At 50.1% G+C, this 24,940-nt stretch overlaps 1 protein-coding gene across 1 annotated transcript in view; it reads right to left on the reverse strand.

Moving 5' to 3' along the window:
- The window catches only part of tenm4 (teneurin transmembrane protein 4), a gene marked incomplete at both ends in the record, with an annotated part of 154,725 nt that overhangs the window by 27,046 nt on the left and 102,739 nt on the right, over nucleotides 1-24,940 (reverse strand). The window contains 8 exon segments of the mRNA XM_079732971.1: nucleotides 3,950-4,827; nucleotides 11,361-11,515; nucleotides 13,419-13,651; nucleotides 17,309-17,329; nucleotides 18,337-18,586; nucleotides 20,841-20,984; nucleotides 21,417-21,684; nucleotides 24,590-24,851. Of these exon segments, the coding sequence (XP_079589097.1) occupies nucleotides 3,950-4,827; nucleotides 11,361-11,515; nucleotides 13,419-13,651; nucleotides 17,309-17,329; nucleotides 18,337-18,586; nucleotides 20,841-20,984; nucleotides 21,417-21,684; nucleotides 24,590-24,851 (2,211 nt within the window).

The following is a 24,940-nucleotide window of genomic DNA, read 5'->3' on the forward strand; positions in this document are numbered from 1 at the left end:
TGCGTGACTAATGACATCAACAGGCACTAAATCTTCAGCCATCCAGACGCACCGACCCCAACACCCTGCGTTTCACTACAGGGGACGTCATCCCTTCAGTTCGGGGGTTTAAGCCCTTATAGTAGCGCTTAGTACGCTTTAACTGTCGGATGTGTGCGTTAACACATCTAGGTACTAGCATAAATAATTCAACGCAACAAAAAAAAAGCTGACAGGTAATCACAAGCAGGACGAAGGGAGCACACACCCCTTCGCTCTGAGAAAACCGCTTATTAGTCTGGAAGATTAGTGCTATCACCTCATCTCATTATGCAGCCGAAGGAAAACGGCGAGTGGTGAAGTGAAGGGAGCACCTCGAAGAGAGAGACGGCATCGCGCCCGGCCCGTGTGCTAGCGAGCCGCTTCACCACACACACAAACACCACTGGGCAGATTGTCTCATTTCTCTGAGAGAGCGCATGGGCGCGGAACAATTTGAAATCCTTCAGCTTGTCAGGGGGTTCAGAATGAGCGAGCGGTACATTACTTGAGCATGAAGCCCATTACCTGCGCGGTGAATACAGAGTGGAGGCTCGTCTCCGGCTCGACGCTGTCTGGCTAGCGTAATGAAACCCCGCTAATAAATGAGAGGACTGGGAGCCGCTCGCTAGATGTTTCCTCTAAGCATTCATCTCTAATTTTCAATGTGGGAGAGGAAAGGACATCGGCGGAGGAGTCCTCCACCAGCGGATAAATGTTATCTGATACCGCGCTCAGCCCCGGGACGCGTTGATGTGTGACCCGGGCGTTGTGCATCGCCGTGACGATTACGGGTGCTAGCGAAAATTCTAAACAGCAGTGGAGCCGTTTTTATCTCCAGCGTTTGATTTCCCTCCATTATGTATCTCATCGCTATGACTATTCTCATCCCATCGGAGGACCTCCCCTCCATTGTTCGCACGACGAGAACTGTTATATTTAGCTTCTGTAAACGGGAGCGCCAAGAGTTCTTAATGGACCCCGCCGACTATACCCCCGTCACCGCTGCCGCCCGGACGCCATCGCTGCTCAGACAGTCCCCTGAAAACCCACGGCATTCCCAGGCGCCTGCACACACCCCAAACAATGGAGCCAGTTCCCCGGAAAGAAATCTCATTCCAAGGCAATACGGCTTTTTCCTGGCTTGATCACTGACCCAAACTCTGGGGCGTCTCAATTAGGGCCATGAGCAGGAGGCTCTCCCCTTCTCCTCCCGGGGGCTCCGTGGCTGAGCCCTAATGGCTCTGGCCTTCTGCAAATCAGCTGTCTATTAACTTGCCTGCCACAACAAGAGGCGGTGCAGGGGGCAGGCCGCTGAGCAGTCTGGGAGCAATTGTTCTTTCCCCCTGGATAGCCGCGAGTCCATTTGGATTGCATCACCTCCGTGTCAGGCGCCTGCTCTCTGACCTTTCACATAGGGGCTCGACAATGGGCCGACCACGCTGCGTCCGCTCACCGCCGCTCGTCCCATCACCCCCCGCCCAGCCTCACCTCCTGACTCCCGCCAGCACAGCCTGCCAACTCTGCTCTAGAATCTTCTAAATAGGAACGTACAATGACCCATTTCTTCTACTTCTTTCCTTCAACACCCCCCCCCCCCCGCTCCTCCTATTTGACTAATGATGCTAACTAGGACAGACTGCTCCGTTGGGAGCGTTGAAGGAAGTGATTCTATGTGAGTCACATATCGTCTCAATGACAGAATCAATGGAATCATTTGACGCTTAAGTTCAGAGGATCAGGGTAAGATTCTTCGCCACTGCGAGCGGTCGGGCGGGCGCCCGCGTTACTTAACAATTGCGCGACGGTCCGGCTAATTACAAAATTACAATCCTCCCGCCTTGCTCGTATCATAAGACTGATTAGCTTTGCCGATACCCTCGAGCCTCATCTCTTTATCCATACAAGCACAAACATCACAGGGTCAGCGCGGAGTCTGGCCGCTGTAAAACCCGGAGCGGATATGGTTGCACAGGGTTACCGCCGTGGTGCGACTAGCATGTGTCCTGCGTATTCCGCTCCGGCCTATGCTACCGGGTTTTGTGTTTTACACTAAATCATATTTAGTCCATAGGCCGAGACATTTAAGCACACGTTCATTAGTTTGTGGTGTGGAGTGGGGAGGGGGGCGAGCGGGGAGATGAATGGCGCTGGCTCTCCTTCCGACATCCGCAAATTACGGCTTTGACCCTCCGGTGGTGGGGTGACCTTCAAAGCTAATTATGCAAAGAAAACAGCGTTTGTATTATGATGTCTGAATGAAGTATGGGCGGTGGAGATCGCTCGCAGGAACGTATGAACTGATAATATTACTATATTGAATGTCGTTTATTCTTTTTTTGCTTAATCTCTTTGAGTGATGTGCGTGATTATAGTTCTTATTGCAAGGACTGTGTGTTGTGGTTGAAGGACACATTGAGGACAGATGTAGTTTGAAAAACAGAAGGAAAAAAAGAAGCAACACTATAGCACAGGTATTTGTTCAATGTTGCGGTTGTGGGGGCCATTGGAGGAAAATGAAATCGAACAGGCAGATAAAAGCCACCTATAGCTGCCTGAGCTGCACATTATGCATTCCGCCTTGAACTCCAATGTGTGTGTTAGCGTTGCCCCACAGCTGCTGCTGAGCCACCCTGTCTGTATGCTAATCACAGTATAAACATGATGTACAGATCCTCTTGTCCTCGTGTAGCATTCTAGGTGAACGAACAAAAAAACGAAACAAAAAAAACCCTCCAGTTTCCTCGCTCGCCATATTTTTATCTCAGCGAAATCCTTTCTGTGCTAATCGGTTTGGGTTTTGTTTTGCTGTTCTGTGAATGCTGCTCTACAAAGCAGCGAGGACACATTTTTTTAAGGGAAATTCAAAAGGAAAATAACTAAAGGGAGCTTTGACTACCCGTTGGGGGTTTCGCAAGCCCGTGGGCTCATCACTCTACCTTTCTAAATATCTCCACGCATGGCTGAATTAGCTCAATTTCCACTTTATCTCTTCTGGTGTTTTTTTTTGCACCATTCCCCGTACCGCTGTCGCTGACGACAAGAAAATCAAACACGGGTGATAAATGCCTGCTCGGATTAATCAAAGCATCCGGTTATGTGTCAAAGTGTTCCTCTCCTCCAGTGAGGTGTAACAGATGCCTGACCAGCCCATCTGTTTAATCACACTTTTTTTGAGGAATACCCAGTTAGCCATGGATCCCTCCGGTACCCAGGCATTAGCTGACTGACTGCCTCTATAGAAAAGAAAAAAAAACCTGAATGCTAGTCTTCCAGGTCCGGAGGTAGAGAGATGACGCAATAGTTCCCTCTCGTCGATTTTGACCCAATCAACTCCTACCTCTGGCTATCTCATTATGCTTACACTAGCATGTAGCCTCAAGCCGCCCGGGGCTGGGAAAGAAAAAGAACTTGCTTGGCAAAAGCTACATGCTTTTCATGAAGCACATAAATCCCGGCAAGCGATGAAGATGATGTGCGCAGTCTGTCACCCAGAGCGGAGGTAGAGACACGATGAGTAACCCATCAACACCAGTAATCTCATTTGGAATGATAACAGCAAATAGGATTACATGTATAGCAACACAGACCTTGTATTCTGAATGACAAACACTCACAGGCATAAGGAAGGGGCTCATGTGTCGTAATGTTAGACTCAGACGTAGGAAGGAGCCCGCTACTTAACGCTCATGCCATATTTGGCAGGTACTTTTTGCCTATTTCTTTGGGTATGATGTTCACGTCCTGTACACCCCAGCAGAAAAACCTGTGATCAGGACATCCTATTCCCGCTAACCAACTGTTGGGTATAAAAGCTCCAGGGATATGATGAGAGCACACATCTGGGACCTAACATCTAACTCAAAGTTCCAGACTCTAGCACGAAGACAAGGAGAACTTTTTAAGATGGACCAAAAAAGAGTAAACTCACTCGTAAAACGTGGTCCATCCGTTCTCGTTGGTCTTGGTGGCCAGCAGCCCCGAGCTCCCATGGTAGGTCATCACCGCCAGCTCCTGGCCCTGGGCCGCGATGGTTTTCAGGGCGTTGTTGGTGCCCACGGTGAACCAGAAGGTCTGCCCGTCAGGCACCATGAGCCACAGGGGCATGCCCGTGGTGTCCCGGCGAATGGTCACCAGGTTCTTGTTCTTGTCCACGATGGAGGCCAGGTCCCCCTGGCCCGAGTACGTCAGGTTGTAGAGGTGGTCCCCGGTGGTCAGGCTCTGGGTGTAGATGTGGCTGCCGTTGGCATCGAACAGGTAGAGCTCGTCGTGGATGGGCGACGACACCTCGTACATGTTGAGCGGGTTCAGGTAGGGCTTGTTCTTGCGCACGAAGCGGATGCGGATGTTGGCCAGGTCGGCGATGAACAGCTCGCCGTCGGGCGACACGGCCAGGGACGACGGCGCGTTCAGCTTGGCGTCCTTGGCGTAGCCCTCGTCGCCCGAGTAGCAGTCGCAGTTGGCGTCGTTCTTGCAGTCGCAGCCGCTGGCCGCACCCGCCACCAGCGAGATCTCTCCGTTGGTTGACACCTGGCGCACGCGGTTGATCTTCTTCTCGTCCGACTCGGCGATGTACAGAACGCCGGTGTGCGACACGGCCAGGGCATTGGCCGACTCCAGCGTAGCGTGGATGGCCACCTTGCTCAGCAGGAAGTGGTCGATGCCCGGGACCTGGCAGTGCATGGGCCGCCCGGCGATGATGCGCACCTGGTGGTTCTCCGAGATCTGCAGCACCACGTTGTTGTCCAGCACATACAGGGAGTTGTCCAGGGGGCTCACCGCCAGGTCGGTGGGCCATTCTAGCCGAACCTGAGAGGAGGACACACAAACGCACACACACACACACCGAAAAGATATCAGCTCACTGGAAAAAAACTAGGCCATGCACTTATTGATCCGAACATTTTTTATTTTATCAGAGGTAAACAGTCTGTCGTGGAAAAAAAAGGGGTCGTTGAAAAGTGCACACAAAACTGAAAAGGTGTCCCTTATCTCACAGCTTAGCCAGAATGCAAAAGCCTCTTTATATTCTCTTTTTCCAGGAAGAACTGATCTGATAAGCCAGAAAAAGTCAGGCCGGCACGCTTTTAATGGAGAAAACAAATACATGATTTTTGAGATGGGAGTTGATAATGGCAGTGGCGGGTGAGGGCTGGGGAGAGGCGAGATGTGTCAAATGATCTGGTTAACCCAAAGAACAAACGCCATTGTTACCTTTCACTCTGGCTGTCTTGAGCCTCGACCAGCGCATCCATCTCATCCCCAGAGAGCCCATCTCCTACTTAAGGGCTATTCATTTAGAGATGCACCAAGACAACGGGGGGCCGTGCACATGAACTGGGGGACACGCTCAACAAACGCAAGCTCCATCAATCTCTTACCTCCCAAATCACGACTTATTGTTCTGCGAAGAATGCATCCTGGTTGCTAACAAGAGAAAATGATTGGACTCATCCAATTGGACGGTCTCCTCGGCACTTATGATCCCAGGGGGACTTCTCAGGAACATAATACTGACGGACTCATTTCAATGGGAGCCAAAAAAAAAAGGAGCCTGATTAAAAACCTTGTCCTTATTTGCGGGAAATTACAATGAGGAGGTCGTATTCTTGGTGACCCATTATGGCGGCAGTCTAGGCATTGATTCGGAAAGGCTCATCCTGAAACTTGGAAACGGGAATGGGTGTAAAATTACCCAGCAATCACCATGCTTCAGTAATCTTTCATAATGATGTGGTAAGGCCACGTTCACAAACCCGGGGCCGTGGAGAGAGCAGTCTTCGGAGAGGTTTGTTCTTTCGTAATGTGGCGTAAACTATTGCTATGAATGTTAAGAAGAATTGAACATATTTTGAAGATTATAATGCATATAAATGAGTGGAACAAATTACCATGGTGCACAATGTCCTAGATGGGTGTTGGGCGTTGTGACAGCTCTGGGGGTGCCAGCACAATTTAGAAATCGAGTGAGCAACCCTTGGTGGCATCGATTCAACTATTACTCAGCCAATAAATAAATGTAAGATGCATTTTGAACACAATCTAGTCATTTGTAGATTAAAGAAAGTCACAGGCAAATAGAAAATTGTCCATGGTTAAGCACTTTCTATTGCTCTTTTGCATAAAAAAAAAAAAGAGTAATTTATTAAACATCTGATCCAGCATCGCTTGCACGATGTTTGAGTCACTACTTTAGAGGGCATAATTACCACAGGAACTCACAAGTCACCAAACACACGCACAAAAAGCCACAGTGAGGATCTTTCTTATTATCTACACAGCGCCTCAGACTCACGCTCGTATTGTTCCATTTAACGGCTGCATGGGAATCTCTGAGATCGTGCAGCAGTGACTACATCTCCTTTTGTGTCTCTTTGCAGTGCTAGATAGCCCTGTCTACCTGTGACTGGCATAAGCCTCACAGCTCTAAAAAGCTACCTACTTACCCCCCACCCCAACCCCGCCGCGACATACAATAGAGGAGAAGTACACAAGGAGGCATATCTTTAGCCCCAGCCACATAACAGACAGCCCACAGGCCGCTCGCTTTTTCGTCTTTTCCCTGTGTGTGTGTGTGTGTGTGTGTTGCTGAAATTGCTTTTAACTTGGCCTTCGAAATGGGGGGATATTTCCAATTTCTTAAAACCTATTTCTTGTCAACACCGTTGGTTAAATATTTCATGAGCCCCGGTGTGGGAGGGACCCTGGGGAGACGTGCTGTGAGGAGGGCTTCACACTGCTGGGAAAATAGGGGGATATTTCCCCAGCTGCCGCCCCAGTCCCACAATCGGCCGCGCAATCATTCCCGGCTCCATTGTGCAGCGACGGGTCGGCTGTCATCTGGGTGCCGGGAGTCGCCGATTCGCCCCACCAACGGACAGCCCCGAACGCCACTTGGATTTAAAGCACAGTTATTCCACCGGCGGCGTGAATGGCTTTCCATTTCATAAGCTGTCCCCCTGCTCTAATCTCATCAGAGTGATGTCCGTCCGCATCCGTCCGTCCGGATCTCAAGTCCTCCCCGGCTTTCAGCTCTGTGTTGTCACGGGAGACGAGATGAAGCTTTCCGAAGCTTACGTAACATCCTCAGAATTATACCCTATATAAATCTATATATATATTGGAGGGAACAATGTATGTGTTCAAATATGTACAATTATATGATAATGTATACATATATAGTCATTTGCATTCAGCGAGCAAGGGGGGTTTGTCGAGCCCTTTCCCTGGCTGTATATTAAAGCGGTCAGAGCCTTAAAATAACAAGTTGCAGGACCTAAAGACCCTCGATAGGAGCATAATTATGGTAAAATATTTCCCGCCGAGGTCACACTCCTGACCTTGCACATTAAGATGGCACTGAGCAGGGTTATGATTATTAATAAAACCATCAAGGCAACATAGCATATGGAGGGGCGGAGCTCTGAAAGGTCACCGCGGTGTGTTCGCCATCAGCGCGTGTGCGGCCCAGGTGGAGACGCCGAGGCCTGCCGAGAGCCGCCACAAACCCATGACCTCTTTGTTCATTTTATGAATTATTATTTTCTTAATCTCATTTTTCTGATTTCTAATACAGTCCTGTGCCATACGTGAGGCCAGGATGTCCCGTCTGTGATTAATAAAGTATCAAGTTTTATCAGCAGGAGATGAAAAAATCCATCCACAACTTTATTTGTAAAAGCTCTTTATCACAGTTACAGCCTCAAATGGCTTCAGGGGCCCATATCGTACCACAGCCCCTAACCCTAAGCCCTTCAAAGACAAGGAAAAGCTGAAAGGGAAGAAGCCTTCCTTGAGATAAAAAAAAACACAGAAGAGGGATCTCTCCTTCCAGGCACATTTAGGAATACAACAGCGGCCGAATGATAAGTCTTATTAAGATAATACAAGGTAAGATAGAGCCTTCTTAATCCCTGGCATGAAATTCGGGCACTCCTAATAGAGCTATTAGGAAGCAGTAGATCAGTAATAAGCTAAATAATCAATCACGAGTGTGGGGCTACTTTGTATGATGGGACGATATGAAGGAGATATGAAGACCTTCTACGAGCACTGCTCTGTGGAGCGGCTGGCCCCTTAAGTAAGGGGTCCCGGAGTGTTTGAAGTAGGATGCTGTGTGCCCTGGATGAATTTTTAATGAATGCTTTTTGCTGTCTGTGTGTGTGTCTATCTGGCAGTGCTTGTGCGATTTGTCAGAGTTGTGTGGAGCTGCACTCCGTTGGACTTGTTTCTACACACTGGAAAGGGAGTGTGTGTGTGTGTGTGTGTGTGTGTGTGTGTGTGGGGGGGGGGGGGGGGGGGGGGGGTTGGTAGTGTTGGTGGCAATGGAATTTGTTGTGGGGTGGGGTGGTGGTGGTGGTAGAGCTGGGGGTAGAGGTGGTGGTAGAAATGTTGATCGTAAGGGTGGTGGTGGGATTGATAGTGGTGTGGGGGGGGGTTATGATAGTGGTGTTGTTGTTGTTGTTGTAGTTGGGCAGGTAGTGATGATGGCGGTGGATAGACGATGGAAATGGTAGTGGTGGTGGAGTGGGGGTGATGGAGGAGATGGAATCAGGGAGGCGGGAGAGAGAGAGAGAGAGAGAGAGAGAGAAGGAGAGAGAGGAGAGAGAGGAGCTGAGAGATGGGGCGGAGGTGGAAGCCGGGTGGAGGGTCTCTGAGGGTTGGGGTCGGACAGCTGGAGGCTTTGCTCTTCTCTGAATACATCATTTCACACACAAAGCCTTCCTCCGTTGGCATCCCAGCCCCTCGGGCCCCGCTTGCTAGTCCTGCTGGAGAACATGCAACACGCAGGGCAGGAAACAACCCAGTGGTAGTCCCTAACCCTGGAGCCTTCCTCCCTCCCTCCCTCCCTCCCTCCCTCTCTCCCTCCCTCCCTCCCTCCCTCTCTCTCTCTGGATGACAGTTAGAAGCTCCAGGTGCCAACACATGCCTCCATACTAATTATACTGTACACAGGCAATCATGTAATTAATAAGCTTGACAAATATATAAATACATATATTCATTTTGGATAAGCCTAACGAGAGAGAGTGAGAGAGCGAGAGAGCGAGAGATATAAATATAGATATATAGAACGATCGGTAGATAGATAAGGAAAATGTAATCTCTTGTGTCTAAAATGTAGCATTGCAAAAACTGCACGTTTCTTGCAATTTCTTAGTTGTATCTTCATTGTTGTATGTACTTATTCTAAATATTGAGCATTAATCATCATGCATACAATTTATATTCACATAATTGATGCCTAATGTCAATGAGTATTTCTTCCTTTGAAAGTAAAACAGAGTCCACACGCTGCATTAAATACGTTGCATGTGGGACTAAGCAAGCGGGACATTTACGCAAGTGAAATGAAATATGGCAGAAACGGTCTAGACCCTCAGCAGAGGAGTCACACGACTTGGGGGCAAGTGACCTCACAGCTCGGAGGGAAGTGACCTCAGAGTCATGACCTTGCCTGGGGGAGAATTCCATCTGGTCTGGTACGTGTGTGTGAGTTTGTATTGGTGTGTGTGTATTGGTACGTGTGTGAGTGTATTGGTGCATGTGTAAGTGTCTGTGTGTGTGTGTGTGTGTGTCTGAATGTATTGCTGTGTGTGTGTCTGAGTGTATTGGTGTGTTTATTTATGTGTGTGTGTGTCTGAGTGTATCGATGCCTGTGTGTGTATGTGAGTCTATCCCTGCCATGTTTGTGGGACCCAATGACAGCGTTCCTATACAGTGTGGCGCGCGTGTGTGTGTGTGTGTGTGTGTTAATGTGTGCGTGTTTGTGTGTGTGCGATGGGTCATTCGCCTGCTCCCCCTGCAGCTATAGGCCAACGGTTCACCACATTAAGCTGTGACGGGGTCGGTCAGACATACGGGACACGTAGCCCTCGACGTGGACATCAAGCGATCGGGTGCAATATATATATCCTCCATACCACCACCACCACCACCACCACCACAACACCAACTGCTCTTCTCGTCTCCATTCCTCTGTTGTTTTTCCTGAACCAGGGGACGGCCATTTTCATTTTATTGTGATTGACCGCAACAGACCACACCAGCCCAGACCTCTTTGTATTGTCGGCTACTTTGTCTGCATCCATAATCTCTTGGACCGACCAATTATATTGCAGCCTTCAGCCCAGATCACGCCTGTCCCTTACGTGGTGGTGTGCGGAGCTGCCCTACGTGCTTAGACGCCTGCACTTTGTAAAAACAATTTACCAAGGCTGAGTGTAGAAAGCTGTGAATCCAATCAGTGCTCACTGGCCTCAGGCTCTGGCAGTCCCCATTCGCCTGCTCTGGAGAAAACACCTGCTAGTTACGATATTCCAACATGCAGAACACGTTGTTACGGGCTACGGTTCGGATCACATTCTGCAGTATGTAAAAATTCATCTTTGATAGTACGCTTGATATCAAATTGCTAGCAGGCTAACATTCGAATCACATTGCTAGAAGGCCAAGATTTCACATTGTGATCAAGCAACAGGGTAAACTAACCAAACACTTCACAGAGCAAGCCTTGAACTAGGCTAGGCTTATGGACCAAAGAGCCAGGTTGGTGTCTATGGGCAACAGGAACGAGACACTCTCTGACACTTATGGTTTGGAGGCTAGAACTTTCAAAGCTATCATTTATGAGGAAGACAATCATCCCAACAGCAGTATCGAAGGCAGGTTATATATAACCAAACGCTGTTCACAAGAAATACGAAAAGTTCACTTGAGGTATTTCTTACAATGGAGTGATCATATCCTGGAAGGACCCCTAGCTGGGATTACCTCCTTAATACAGCTTGACTATCCAGTAAATACCATCGGGTAAAGCCTAAATTATTCTACTTATACTTCAAATAGCCAGGGGGATCTACGCTGGTGCTTGCATTTACGGTTCTGTGTTGGTGATTCTGGGTGCGGTCCCAGGAAGATTGCCAAAAGTCACACATTCCGTGAAAAAAGTAGTCGGTCCTAATTTGGTAATTGTAACATTGCTCGTATTGTTCATGGAGTAAGTGACGAGTTCATTTGGAAATGTCGGTGCCACCATGATGGAGCTTATTGGTCGGTCTGAAATGTTTGCTGTAGCCAGCGGTGGAGGGAGGGTAGGAGATAGAGTAGGAGCTAGGGTAGGGGCTAGGGGAGGAACGAGGGGAGGAGCAAGGGTAGGAGATAGAGTAGGGGCTAGGGGAGGAACGAGGGGAGGAGCAAGGGTAGGAGATAGGGTAGGGGCTAGGGTAGGGGCTAGGGGAGGAACGAGGGGAGGAGCGAGGGGAGGAACGAGGGGAGGAGCGGGGGGAGGAGTGAGGGTAGGAGCGGGGGGAGGGGTGAGAGGAGGGGCTTGGGGGTCTCACCTGCGAGATGTCCATCACGGCGTCACAGCTCAGGGGCCGAGCGGAGGTGAGGTCGTTGAAGCCAAGGAGGGTGGAGATGATGCCGTTCTGGTCGATCCGACGGATCATGGTGCCGTCCACGAAGAAGACGATGCCGTACTTGTCCACGGTGATGCCTGCAGCGACACGTCAAACAACAACAACAAGGCGTCAGCCCCGGGGTCGGCCACGCAGAAGGAGCTGTCAGGCGTTTTGTTTGGAGGTGATTTATGACATGGGAAGGGAGGCCAGCGCGCTGTAATAAAATATAACGCCGGCATTGATTTTTCACCCGTCAATAACAAAGCACAACGGAGACATCAAACCAGATGAGGACTACCGATCGATCCAGGCAGCAATCGGAAAATCCCCTTTACTTAGATTAACCGTCGGAAAACCTACAAACGTCATCGAGTCCGTTTGGACCGGTTCAACAGGCGGGGAATAGAGAGATCTGAGATCTACGCCGACGGATGGCAGATGCTTTGGGCCCGTCGCAGATTCCAGATTGCTGGCTGTATGTTTCTGGGCATGTGAATCATTACCATCTACAAGGGGAGGACAAAGGAGCAGCCACGTGACCTTATGACTGGCGAGTCATCCCAATAAGCAATCAACAAAATAGGTCCAAACCAAATACACTATTGACTTGATAGATCCTATCTAGATCCTAACACTATCAAACTAATACGTCCAAACTAAATACACAATTATCTTGATAGAACCTATCCCGATACACTATCAACTAAATACGTCCAAACCCAACATTTGAAGAGATTCAAACCCAAATCCTATCCAAAGGTGTGTGTGTCTCTGTGTGTGTGTTTGTGTGAGAGTGTGTGTGTGTGTGTTTGTGTGTGTGGGTGTGTGTGTGGGTGGGTATTTGTGTGGTGGTGTGTCAGTATCGGAGCACATGTGTATATCGGTGTATGTGTGTATGTGTGTGTAGGTATGTGCGCATCTGTGTTTGTGTGTGTGTGTGTGTGCGTCAGGGTAAATCGACACTGCTCAATGCTTGAAAATGACCGTGGCTCGCGAAGGCAGCAGGTTGCGAGGGTTAGAAAGCGAAAGCCAAAATAGAAAGCAGCGAGCGAGGACTAAAGGGTATCGATCCGGCTCTCTGTGCGTCCGTCTGCAGCCCCGCAAGGGGTCGCCGGAAGGGAAGCGGGTTGACGCCCGCTATTATCTCCACTCGCTCAGCTTCATACATTCTGTCACATGACGGCTGCTACATGGGCCTAGCCTGGCGCATACCGTACACAGGCTGCCCCTCCCCGGAGGGCAGTGTGCTACTCACTCTACAAGAAGATATATTTTTAACTTGGTGGTTCGGAATACACCTTCGGGGTCGTTTTTTTTGTGCTTTTGTTTTTCGGGGGCTGGAACAAAAAGCCGCGCAGGCAGGCAGAAGTGTGTTCTGAAAGCCAAGGTTGATTTGGAAGAAGGGGGAATGCGCTCACTGTATCAGCAGATGCTGTCATGCGTTGTAAAGCGCCAACACGGTTTAAGACCTCAGGAGGGCTGGATTCTGCACACATTATTCAGAGTGAATCAAAATTGAAAACAGAAGTGTGTCTATCTCCACTTCACTGGCCATCTCAAAGAGGTACACACTGCAGACAAAATAACGTTTTTGGTCAGGCGACTCACTGGTCTTGTAGTATGTTGCTATCCATTTTGTTTGTTAGGTTGTAGATTGGAAATTGGCAGATGTATGGACCAGTTCTATATATTTATACTTGCATGTGGTTAAACTTTAGGATAGATCCACAGATTACTAGGACAGCAACTACTTGCTTCCCCACAGATCTTTTTAACCCGATCAATATACACAGTTCGCTTTTGGATATAAATCATAAGGTAGAACGTTTATCCTGAATGAATCTGACCATTCAAAACTTTACGGGAATATATATATATAATTAGTTCTAATAAAAATGCACCAACATATAATTCAAATCAAATATCTCCAGCAATGTGACATTCTCCTGCTTGCCTAGTGCCTGTCAGGTAACAGCATAGCTGATGCTCACGCGCTACCTCTGGGGTTGGTGAGGGTGGCCTCAGCCGCCTTGCCCCCGTCCCCGCAGCGGGCGTCGTCGTAGGGCAGGCACTGGTCCCCGGTGCCCGCCACCAGCTCCAGGTTCTTGGCCACGTCCTTCACGGCACTCAGGGACTTGACCCGGAATACCTTCCGGCTGCTGGTGTCAGACAGGTACACCGCGCCGCTCACAGGGCTGGTCGCCAGGTAGTACTTATGGGCGGGGCTGTTACTGTCGGGACGAAGCAGGAAGTAGACAGGAAGTGGAAGACACAAAGGGGGGAGGGGTTAATGAAGCAGCAAGTAGGAAAAAGAGAACGGGGGCACTTTCGATTAAAACAAGATGTAATGCGGTTGGAATGGATTTAACCAGCCGATATGGGGAGTCAATCGGACACAATTACACCTTGCAAAGCGAGGTGGCGGAGACCCGGATGGCAGAGGGAGATTAAACAAGGCAGAACGGGGCGGGAGTAGAAATGATTTTGACCTGGACGGCTTGGTTAAAAAATATCTGTTGTTTAAAGAAAACGGACACACACAACCTGGCTTAATCGAACATTGTATTTTACGGTAATTATTGGGAATTTTTTGATATCACAATCTCTAGATCAAGGTTGTTGCATCGTAACACATGGTTGGAAGGGGGAAACCGTATATTTCCTATAGTTTTCATTTTAATCAAATGATAATATGTTTTCATTTTATCAAATGAAAACAGTCTCAATGTGCAGCCAGGGAAAGATATTTTTTATCCATTATTCAGAATATACGTGGTCGGCTTTGTATTTTAATAAACTCCATTGTTTAATAAAAACTATAGTTTCAACCTGCATCCTACATCCGTGAGGCACGAATTCAAAATATATACCAGCAGCGCTGCAAATATAATCCTCCCCAAACGCTGTCGTATTATTGGTCTGACTAAGAAGCGTCTCTCCCTTGGAGCGGTGAACATTCATCTCCGTCCTCGGCCCGGATTGATCCGGTCCCTGCGGCCAGGTCTCCGACCCGCTGACTGGATCAATGTCCAGCAGGCCCTTCCGACACTCAAAGGTACCGTAAAAGCCTTTCGGCCAAAGAGAGAAAAAAACAAATTGAATATTATATTTTCTCTATCTTCCCTTCTCTTCCTTTGTGAACGCTTGAAAGTGACTTGACTCTGGCGAGGGGGCACTTCCGCTAGAGTAGACTGTATAATCAGCACCCAGAGACCCGTTGACAGGGAATTATTCAAACCAGATCCTAGGAACAAAAAAAAGAGACAGAGACCCCACTTTATCATCCTGGAGGTCTCCAGGGGAGGGAAAGACCTATTTACCATTTATTAATATGTATTTAGTCATTTGGACAACGCCCTTATCCAACGCAGCAGTGACGTCCGTGCTACACGCCACCTAGGTGGTGGCCAGACTCACCCTGGGTGGCTTTTACTGGGCTCCCCCGAATCCAAGACATGGGGGGGGGATGATGTTGAAACACGGTTTATTGCAAAGTTTGAAGGATAATGATACATAGAGCAGGTTTTGAATGCTGCCATGTCTGAGATCTTAGAGTGTGGTTGTGATGATGGGTGGTTTGACCTATGTGTATGACCGTTCAATAAACCATAGGTCTGCAGCCTCACCCACATTGAATCATTTAAGATACAAGGAAGTAGAAGGGCTTGGGCTTCTAGCTCTAGGAGGCCTACAGGTAGAATGTGGACTTTGGGGGATCGAACCCAGAATATTTTCGAATGTTGATTAAACACCCTAATCACAGCAGTATCCTAGCCCCCCCCCCCCGCGACTCTGACACTGAGGTAAAGCAGTTACACTTTAGAAGAATACATCCTGGCATGTACATTTTGAGCGATTATTGACCTTCAGCCAATTGGTGGCGATGGGAGGCTTCAGCCAACCAATAAAAGGACTGCAATCACGCCAAGCTTTCCTAGCCTGTGACCACGAAAAATGCTTCACAATTAGTGCCTCGCATTCACTCGTTCTTACACCAACGGCCGTATTGACTTATGCATGGCAACACCTCGACACTTCGACGAGCCGGGAGTCAAACCAGCAACATTCAGTTTAATGACCTGCTCTGTCACCTGAGCTCCCGGTTTGAACCGGTTGGTCTATGAAAAGGAGAAAAACTTGTAGGCCTTGCCGGGGGTAGGGGGGGCATAAGTAATCAGCTGATACCTTATCTGCTGCAGGTCGCATGTAGACCTGCGCTGCCCCACAGTGCGTGAAACTATGAGGCGTTACCACGGCGACCTTGGCCCATGGACTCCATCTATATTCACTGACAACATCCAGTTTGTGGAAGATAATTGGATTTTGCGGCACGCCGCCGTGGCGATGAGAGAGAGAGAGGGAGGGAGAGCGGGGAGAGAGAGTGAGCGGGCAGGAGGAAGAGAGAGAGGGGGCATGAGGAGGGGTTAGGGACATTTGTGGTGGTGGTGGTGATGGGTGGGGGTACTGCGGTAAGATCATCCCCCCCTCTGAGCACTGTCGTTGTACCAATCACACACACACACACACACACACACACACACACACACAAATAAAGACAGTTGCCAACCCCTCCTGTGCATGCACACACACAGCATGAGTCGTTCCTTGGGACAAATCTGCTTTTTAATATGCAAATGTCTCCCGAGCGTGGAGCGCTTTACACGTCTCCTCTGTCCTGCTCCGGTAAGCAGGGCAGAGTGTGCATGTGAGCGTGCATGGGTTTGTGTGTGTGTGTGTGTGTGTGTGTGTGTGTTTATGTCTGCTTGCCTTTGTGACTGTGTGTGTGTGTGTGTGTGTGTGTGGGTGTGGGTGTGTGTCTGTGTGTTTGTGTGTGCTAGTGCACAAAGATGTGTGAGAGATAAAAAGATAAAGCCATAAAGGGCAGGACTGCATTCGTTTATAGGAGGTGTATAGAGAGAGAGCGGGAGAGAGACACACAGAGAAAGAGAGAGAGAGGGAGAGAGAGCCTCACAATGTGTAGTGTTTACGTGGTCTGGTCTCCAGATAAAGGCCAGCAACTAGAGTCACTTGGCTTCTCATCTCTGCTGTAATGCGGCCATTTTAAGCCAAGTCATGACCTCTGATAGAAAATCAATGGGTAGGCCTTTGCCTGAGAACTGCTATCCAAAGACAGCACACAATGAAGATTTGACGCCCCCACTGCCCCCCCCCCCCCCCCCTACATCTATGAAGGCATTTGGAGTCCTTCTTTTGTCATTCAGCCCTTGATAACATCCAGGCTTCTAACGACCTCACATTCCCTTCTGGTGGCCATTGTGGAAAACCGTTGTGATTCCAGCGAGCAGACTTCCACAAAAAACAACTCTGCAGTATCGATGTTAAACAGTAGCCTTTGCAAACATCCCAGATCAATTACGTCCACCGATTGGCCACATTGGAGCAGATAAGAGGACCCTAGCGGAGTTGGCGGAATCTGCCTTTCGCTCTTAAAGTAGTTGGTATCCAGCGCCGCCTAAGCTAACCGTTCATTGCTGCCTCGCTGCCGTGACATTTACCCAAATAGTTTCTTCATTTATCAGTTTGCAAACATACCGCTGCGCCCTAATGCGATTAAACCTTTCAGATCATGTCAGCTCAGCAGTTGTCGTTAATGAACCAATAAAACGCAAGCTTTACCAAGACAAAGATCACGCAGGCACCCGTTATATTAAAAGATAATCTTTAGGGCTGCTGATGCGTTATTCCTCGGAAAGGTCACGGCAAGTTGTTCATGTAAATACGAGGTAAACCGTGGGTTGATAAAGGACTATATCAAGCTATTCTTAGCAACAGGTAATGCATTTAATTGAATTGTTTTATGAGAGGCGATATATCTCTCGGGGTACAACAGTGGAAAGGGTTTTTTGGGGACAGGCTGCAGGGCTTACCTATGCCTGAAGTCTTTATTTCTGTCAAAGTAAGCCAGGCAGCAGCAGAAAGCAAGGCACAAAGAAAAGAGAGAGAAGAGAGAAAGGAGGAAAATGTTAGTTGTTAGTGGAGGAGGAAAGTGATTAGGAGGAAAATAATCATGCCATTAGATTACATTCCAGAGGTCTCTAGCGGTGGTTAGCTGGCCTGCTGCTAGTGGCTCGTTATGAGCGATAGAGCCCAGGATCAGAGGCCAGACCCCAGCCCAGTGCTTTACAACCAGCCGCCCCCCCACCAGGCATGGGCGTCTGTACTAACGGCCAGGAGAGTGTTTGCGTGTGTATTCAGGAGAGTGTGTGTTTGAGTGCGCGTGTGCACGGTAAAAACTGGAGCACTGGAGTTCATGCTATTTATTCTTCTTCTGAAGTGCATTCATGCGTTAATCGTTTCCGGGCAGTAAAAGTAATTTACTGAACATAATTTACTGACTTGATTTGAACTAATCGTTTAGGAGCTACCAGTGGAGGCGACCGCCCCTGGCTAAGAGGAGGGGGTGGGGGGGGGAGAGGAGATTAGGTAAACTAGGAAAAGGTAAGGTCAGACAGAGGTAGGCGAGCAAAGGATAGGTATCATCAAGATCGTAAGATACAATAAGGTCATTAGGTAGGATAGCTGCGCACAACAATAGAAATAGAAAAGAAAAACAATTAGCACCTCAATTTGCAGGGTGTAGGGTTAGTGTTAAATGAGGGGTTAAAGGTTCCGGTTAGAGTAAGGCTCATGGGTAAGGGTAATAGCTATCCTTTAGGATGACCGGTAAGACCCTTACAGCAGCTGTCCTTTTGTTTCCATGACTTTCACGAATGTCACGACTGCTCGGATCGCATTTCCTTTTTAACCTTTTCGCCTTCCAGTTTTCTCGCTTACACTGGGCTTTGCTAACCCTTTTAGGGCCAAAGGTTAGGGGTTAAAGGTTAAGACAACAGGGTACAGCTCCACGTATTTCCCGGGCTCCGCGATGGCCCCCCTGTAGGTCGTCGGGGCGTACCTGAGCTCTAGCACGCTGGTGACGTTCCCCGTGGTGAAGATGCGGCGGACGTAGTTGAAGTCCCCGACGTAGAGGCTGCCGTCGGAACCGCTGGCTAGCGCCACCGGGGCCAGCAGCTTGTTGCCGTCCGCCAGCCCGTTGCAGCTCGGGCAGGAGATGCTGCGGCGGCGGCCGTTGCCCATCACGCTGCCGATCACAGGGGGCTGCTGGGAGATGAAGACGTTCTCGCCGTTCCCCATGTGGAGGATACCTGGGGGGGGGGGGGGGGGAGCAGTGAGTAACACATGAGACCCGAGAGAGAGGGATCGGTGCGCATGGCCGGAATAGGGAAAGGTGCGCCCGTGAGAGCCGTGTGGTCGATTACACACGCACACACACATAGACTCCTGCACCACGCATACACACACTAATGGCCACACACACACACGCACGCACAAATAAACATATTTGACATACCCAGACACAGAGACCCAGACACGCACACATTCATGCAACACATATAAACACAGAGACAGACACACTGATGGCCACAGACACACACACACACACACACACACACACACACACAAACCTAGAGGCTTAAATGCACACACACACACGTGAGGCATATGGCTATTTGCATATTTGCCAGTAAGTAAACTTTGGAGAAAAGGATCCGGTATGTTAATTTGGAAGATCCTCCTGCAGACGGATCGATGTGATGGTCTTTAGGGTGCAGCATGCGTGCGTGTGTTTGTATGTGTGTGTGTGTGTGTTGACATGCCGGCTCAAAGAAACACAACATTTGGTCCATCAGAGGAGAAGCCAAGCGCCCTCTCTGTGGGAGAGGGTTTAATCTGAGGCACTGCTGGCCATGGGGTGTGTGTGAGGTAGGGTGTGTGTGTGTGTGTGTGTGTGTGTGTGTGTGTGTGTGTGTGTGTGTGTGTGTGTGTGTGTGTGTGTGTGTGGGGGGGGGGGGGGGGGGGGGGGGGGGGGGGGGGGATGTGTGTGCATTCAAGTGAGTCTGTTTGGGGCTGTTAGAGAGTGTGTGTGTGTATGTGGGTATGGGGGAGTGAGTGTGTGTATGTGGTGTGGAGGTTGGCTGTCAGTGAGAGTGTATGTGTGGTGGATGTGGGTGGTTATCTGTGAATGAGTGTGTGTGTATGTGTGTCAGCGAGAGTGTGTTTGTAAGAGTATGAGAGTGTGGGTGGCTGTGTGTGTGTGTGTGTGTGTGTGTTGAAGTAGCCCAGAGAGAGCAATTAAATTAGGGGATGATTCTAAAAACCCTGGGCGTGAACAGCACACTGACCAGCCAAGAGTACAGGGGGGCTGGCAGGAGGTGTGTGTGTGTGCACGTGTGTGTGTGTGTGTGTGTGTGTGTGTGTGTGTGTGCGTTTACACGGGCCTATGTGCACGCAGCACGACAGATCGAAGGGATATCTTCCCTGTGAAGTCTGGGGTCCTGACAGCAACAGATCGCCGGGTCCTAAATGGCTTGACAGGAGCTGCCTTAAGTTGTGCCTTCGCCAAATGCCTTATTTTCTAACCCTAACCCTGTAACGCCTGTTCTTTGGGGAGCCCACTCTCTGTCGATACCAAGATTGCGTGGAAAGTAAAAGAAAACGGTCGGAGAGGCGTCTGACGCGAGACGACATCCCCGCTCGTTACGGCGCGCGCCGGAGCGCGGCGGGCGGTCCAAAGTGCTCTGGCGACGCTCTGAAGCAAGGCAGCTGGGTAGCCGGGTAGTTAGACGCCCACTCACCTTAATGGCACCGCTGTGGACTTTATACCTGTTGGCTCCCGGTAACCGTGCATTCCCGCCTGTCGCTTCATTACATTGTTATCTCTCTATAATGGAACGGCTTTCATTTCACGTAATGCGCGGTAGGATGCGTTGACTTATTGCATTCGATGTGATTAATAAAGACCCTGTGTGGACCAGGAAGTCGGAGTGGGAGGTGGGGATGGATGGAGGGAGGGAGGGAGGGAGGGAGGGAGGGAGGGATGGAGGGAGGGAGGGAGGGAGGGAGAGAGGGAGGGATGGGAGGGAGGGAGGGAGAGAGGGAGAGAGGGAGGGAGGGAGAGAGGGAGGGATGGGAGGGAGGGGAGAGAGGGAGAGAGGGAGGGAGAGCGGGAGGGAGAGGGAGGGAGGGAGAGAGGGAGAGATGGGAGGGAGGGAGGGAGAGAGGGAGAGAGGGAGGGATGGGAGGGAGGGGAGAGAGGTAGGAGGGAGGGAGAGCGGGAGGGAGAGAGGGAGGGAGGGAGGGAGGGAGGGAGGGATGGAGGGAGGGAGGGAGGGAGGGAGGGAGGGATGGGAACAGCATGGAACAGCATGGAACAGCAAGGGAGGGGCTGGAGAGAGAAGGAAGAGAGGAAGGGTGGTGGGAGGGAGGAACAGAGAGATTGGGGAGAGATGAAGGGGGAAGGGAGGGAGAAACAGACAGATGAGGAAGAGAGGAAGGGGGGAGGGAGGGAGGAAAAGGCGGGAGGGATGGATGGAAGGGTGGAAGGTCTGGAGTCCTCACCACTCTGGATGTTGAGGGCGTGGTGCTTGTCGATCGCCCATCCCCCCAGCTTGGAGGCTGTGGTTTCGTAGCCCTGCAAGATGGCCGTCCTCTTCTCCCACAGGATGAGGTCAGGACACGACTCGTACTCGAAACCCACAGACACTGGGGGAGGAGAGATTGGTCATTGAAACACATGCCTCACATTCAGGCTCCAAAAAGAACACCAGCCCGCAGCCAACGTCAGATATATTGGACCATTTGACAGGTCAAATAAAATTCAGGGTTACATATAGAACAATTGCTTGGCCGGTGGTTTCTTTAACTCTGGCAGGTAAAGAGGCAAATTTAGAAAAGTACATCCTAACCCCTGCACACAATCATATGGTTTATCAAAGAAAAGTGAACTAGACAGGACGTTACAGAGCAGGTAGAGGCCCCAAACCCAGACCCTTTTTAACGAAGGGTCGAACACCGTCGGCCCACAACAGAACCATGCTGCCCGAAAAAAAACCCTGACGCAAGCAGGATGGATAAACGCATTAGAAGCTACAAGCAAAAACCAAGCGAGAAGCCAAGCCAGTGAGCGCTCCTCACCGAAGGCTTCCGACAGGCCGTACACCTTCTGGCTGTACACGTCCGTCTTGTCCCACAGGAAGTCGTAGGAGAGGTTGGGCTGCGCGGGGAACCACTTCCTGAAGAGGCGGCCCTCCACGGCCACGGTAAGGTGCACCTTCATCAGGTTGAAGGGGATGGTGGGGTGGGTGAGGGTGCTCCGCAGGATGGACTTGTAGCCCGCGCTGCGGCTGCTCAGGTAGCCCAGCCTCATGTCCGTCCCCGGGATGACCACGTCCTCTAGCAAAGCCTGGGTGGGGGGGGGGGGGGACACGTGGATATGGGTTATCTAAAGACATGGATGGATGTAGTGGAGTTATGGATACATGGATGGATATAGTGGAGTTATGGATACATGGATGGATATAGTGGAGTTATGGATACATGGATGGATATAGTGGAGTTATGGATACATTGATGGATATAGTGGAGTTATGGATACATGGATGGATATAGTGGAGTTATGGATACATGGATGGATATAGTGGAGTTATGGATACATGGATGGATATACAGATACAAGGAAACACACCTTTTTTAGATGAGATGGACAGACAGAAGGACCGATGCAGATGGAAAGACACCTCAGTAGAGAGGCGGACAATAATGCAAGACTGAATTTACACTCATTATAATACGCCTGTTCACAACAGAATAAAATACACCTGAATATAATAATATGCGCATAAAAAACGTGTTCTAACATGGTTCTGACTGTGGGGCACAGCGTAGAGCCTCGAGCAACGCTCACCGATTGGCCAGAGAGCCTTTGGCTAACAGGCGGGGGCTAAGCTAACACTGGAACGCTAATAGAGCCTCTACTCTGGTACGGCGGTGATGTAACGGGCATGACACCGTCAACGGTCCGGCCGCAGGCTATACGTTTGGATCAGTAGGAGGGCGGGAGGGGGGAGACCAGAAATATCAATGCAAACCCAATTAGGCTGCACTTTTCGTACAGGAGACGTGAGGAAAGATCCTTTCATTAAACGCGGCGGCGGCTACGTCTGGTGGTTGAGTTCATTACAGCGTGTTCCTATTCGTTGGCACAATGGCGTCTTTGTTGCGCGTCTCCGCACTGCAGGTTAATGTGTAAAGTAATAAAAGTTGGTTTAGTGGGGGGGCGAAGGGCGTGGGGGAGGCTTAGTGGTTATGGGCCTGGGCCCTGTATGGTATGGTCGTAACGGTAAGCGATAGTGAGGGTGGTGGGGGGGAGAGAGAGAAGGGGAGAGAGAGAGAGAGAGAGAGAGGAGGTGAGCGAGAGGGATAGAGAAGGCGGTGAAGAGAGAGAGGTGAAAAAGCAAGAGAGAGAGAGAGAGGAGGTGAGAGAGAGGGATAGAGAAGGAGGTGATAGAGAGAGAGAGAGGTGAAAGAGCAAGAGAGAGAGAGAGAGAGAGAGAGAGAGCGGAGGAGGTGAGAAAGGCTTCAGCCCTCGACACGGGCGTATTGGAATTCAAGATGGCTGCCTGTGGAGACAAGGAAGCGGTGACAGTCTGTTCTATCTCTCTGATAATTAAGTCACTTCCTGTCAACTGTCCCCTTTGCACAGGGCCCCTGGAAGAGTTGGGGTGTGGCGGTGTCTTATTCATACAAATGAGGGTGGAGCAGAGAGGGGAGGAAGGGAGATGGGCGGAGGAAGCTCCAGCCATGCCTGTTTACCTGGGCAAATCATTCCAGGATGATTGTGTGGAGGTGTAAATTGTCTGGTTTCCCAGTGTCTGGGTTTATGAAGCCCGGGGAGGAGGAGGGACATTACGCCTATATATAGACAAGAGCTAGCGCTAAACTCACCCATGTGTCATAAATCTTGCAAAGCAAACTGGGAGATGGTGTAATTAGAGAAGGGCACCGCGCACACCGCAAGACACACAGTAGCCACGGACACACTTACTGTACATATACAGGGATATATACACACAGTGAAAACAATAGTTCATGAAAATGATATGCAGACACACACACTCTCTAATATGCACAACGACACACACACACACACACACACACACACACACACACACACACACACACACACACACACACACACACACACACACAAACACAAACGCATACACACACATGCACGTTGAGACTATTGGACACACAAACTAACACACACACACACACACACAAATACTAACACTAACTAACACGCAAACAAACACGCACACATAAATGCACATACATACTGTATATACTTATATGCACACAGACTGAGACTGACGAACACACACACACACTAACACAAACACATGCACACCGACAAGAAAGGACACAAACACACACACACACACACACAAACACACACAGACACTAACACATACTCACTTTCATGCTTTAAGACACAAAAACAATGACTAATATTAAAAAATAAAGAACAAAATTAAACCTTAGAAAAATAAATAATCTGTGAGACATAGTCCCTGTGTGCTCCTCATCTCTGGAGAGGTCAACCCAGGGGAAGTGAAAACAACAACAACAACCGGCCAAAGTGTTTTCTGCATGTGCTACGCAATCAACATCGCTCTACGACCAGACACACACAGGTTGTAAATCTGTCACGTTCCTCCTGACCAATTACAGGCGAGAGCTGGAATCGCCACAGCCGCTGCCACGGCTACTGCAGTTACTACGGTTACCGTGGCCGACGGCTGGGTGATGAATAGTGTGAAGAGCGGGGAGGTTCTGGGGTCTTCAGGGGGGCAAAGAGCCTGCGGTATGAATCATGCCGAGTGGAGACCCCAAAGTACCGGACATTTAACACCTGGAGGCAAGGAGTGGGGACGGCAAGGGGGGGGGGGGGAGGATTTGTCGGTCCTCACCTCGTCGGGGGGGGGGGGGACAGTGAGGGATTGGAAGGTAGGTGAGGGAGAGCGAGGGGTGAGGATGTTGGAGGGGAGGAGAGAGGAGGGTGGAGAGAGGGGTATAGAAGGGAGATGGGTGAGGAGAGGGAGAGAGAGAGAGAGAGAGAGAGAGAGAGAGAGAGAGGAGGGTGAAGGTTGGGTGAGGAGGATGGGAGGAGAGGTGAAGAGAGGAGGGTGGAGAAAGGGGTATAGAAGGGACTCGGGTGAGGGGAGGGAGAGAGAGAGAATGGGGAGTGTGCAGGTTGGTGGAGGAGGCTGGGAGGAGAGGGCTGGGCGGGAGGGTTTGGTCCTCACCTGGATCTCGGGGACGACGTTCCCCCGCTCGGAGCAGGCCCCGGCGAAGGCGGTGAGCGGGGCGGGGATGACCAGGGGGCTGGGCCGCGGGAAGCTGCTCAGGTCGCAGCTCGGGATGTTGTTCTCCTCGTGCCGCATCACCACCGTGTCCATGACGAAGAAGCGTCCCCACGGCAACCACAGTGTGTGATCCTGGGTGATGAACGGAGCGCGCTCAAAGTGCATGGCCACCGCGATGCCGCCGTTGGTCACCAAGTCGAAGCTGCGAAAAGGAAAGACGCCGGGAGTGTTAGGGCTAATTGCCATGGCGAGAGAAAGCATGGATTGCGTATTTCTGGTCGTCCATTAGCA

Source organism: Pollachius pollachius (assembly GCF_949987615.1).
Source record: "Pollachius pollachius genome assembly, chromosome: 3".
NCBI classification, from domain to species: domain Eukaryota; kingdom Metazoa; phylum Chordata; class Actinopteri; order Gadiformes; family Gadidae; genus Pollachius; species Pollachius pollachius.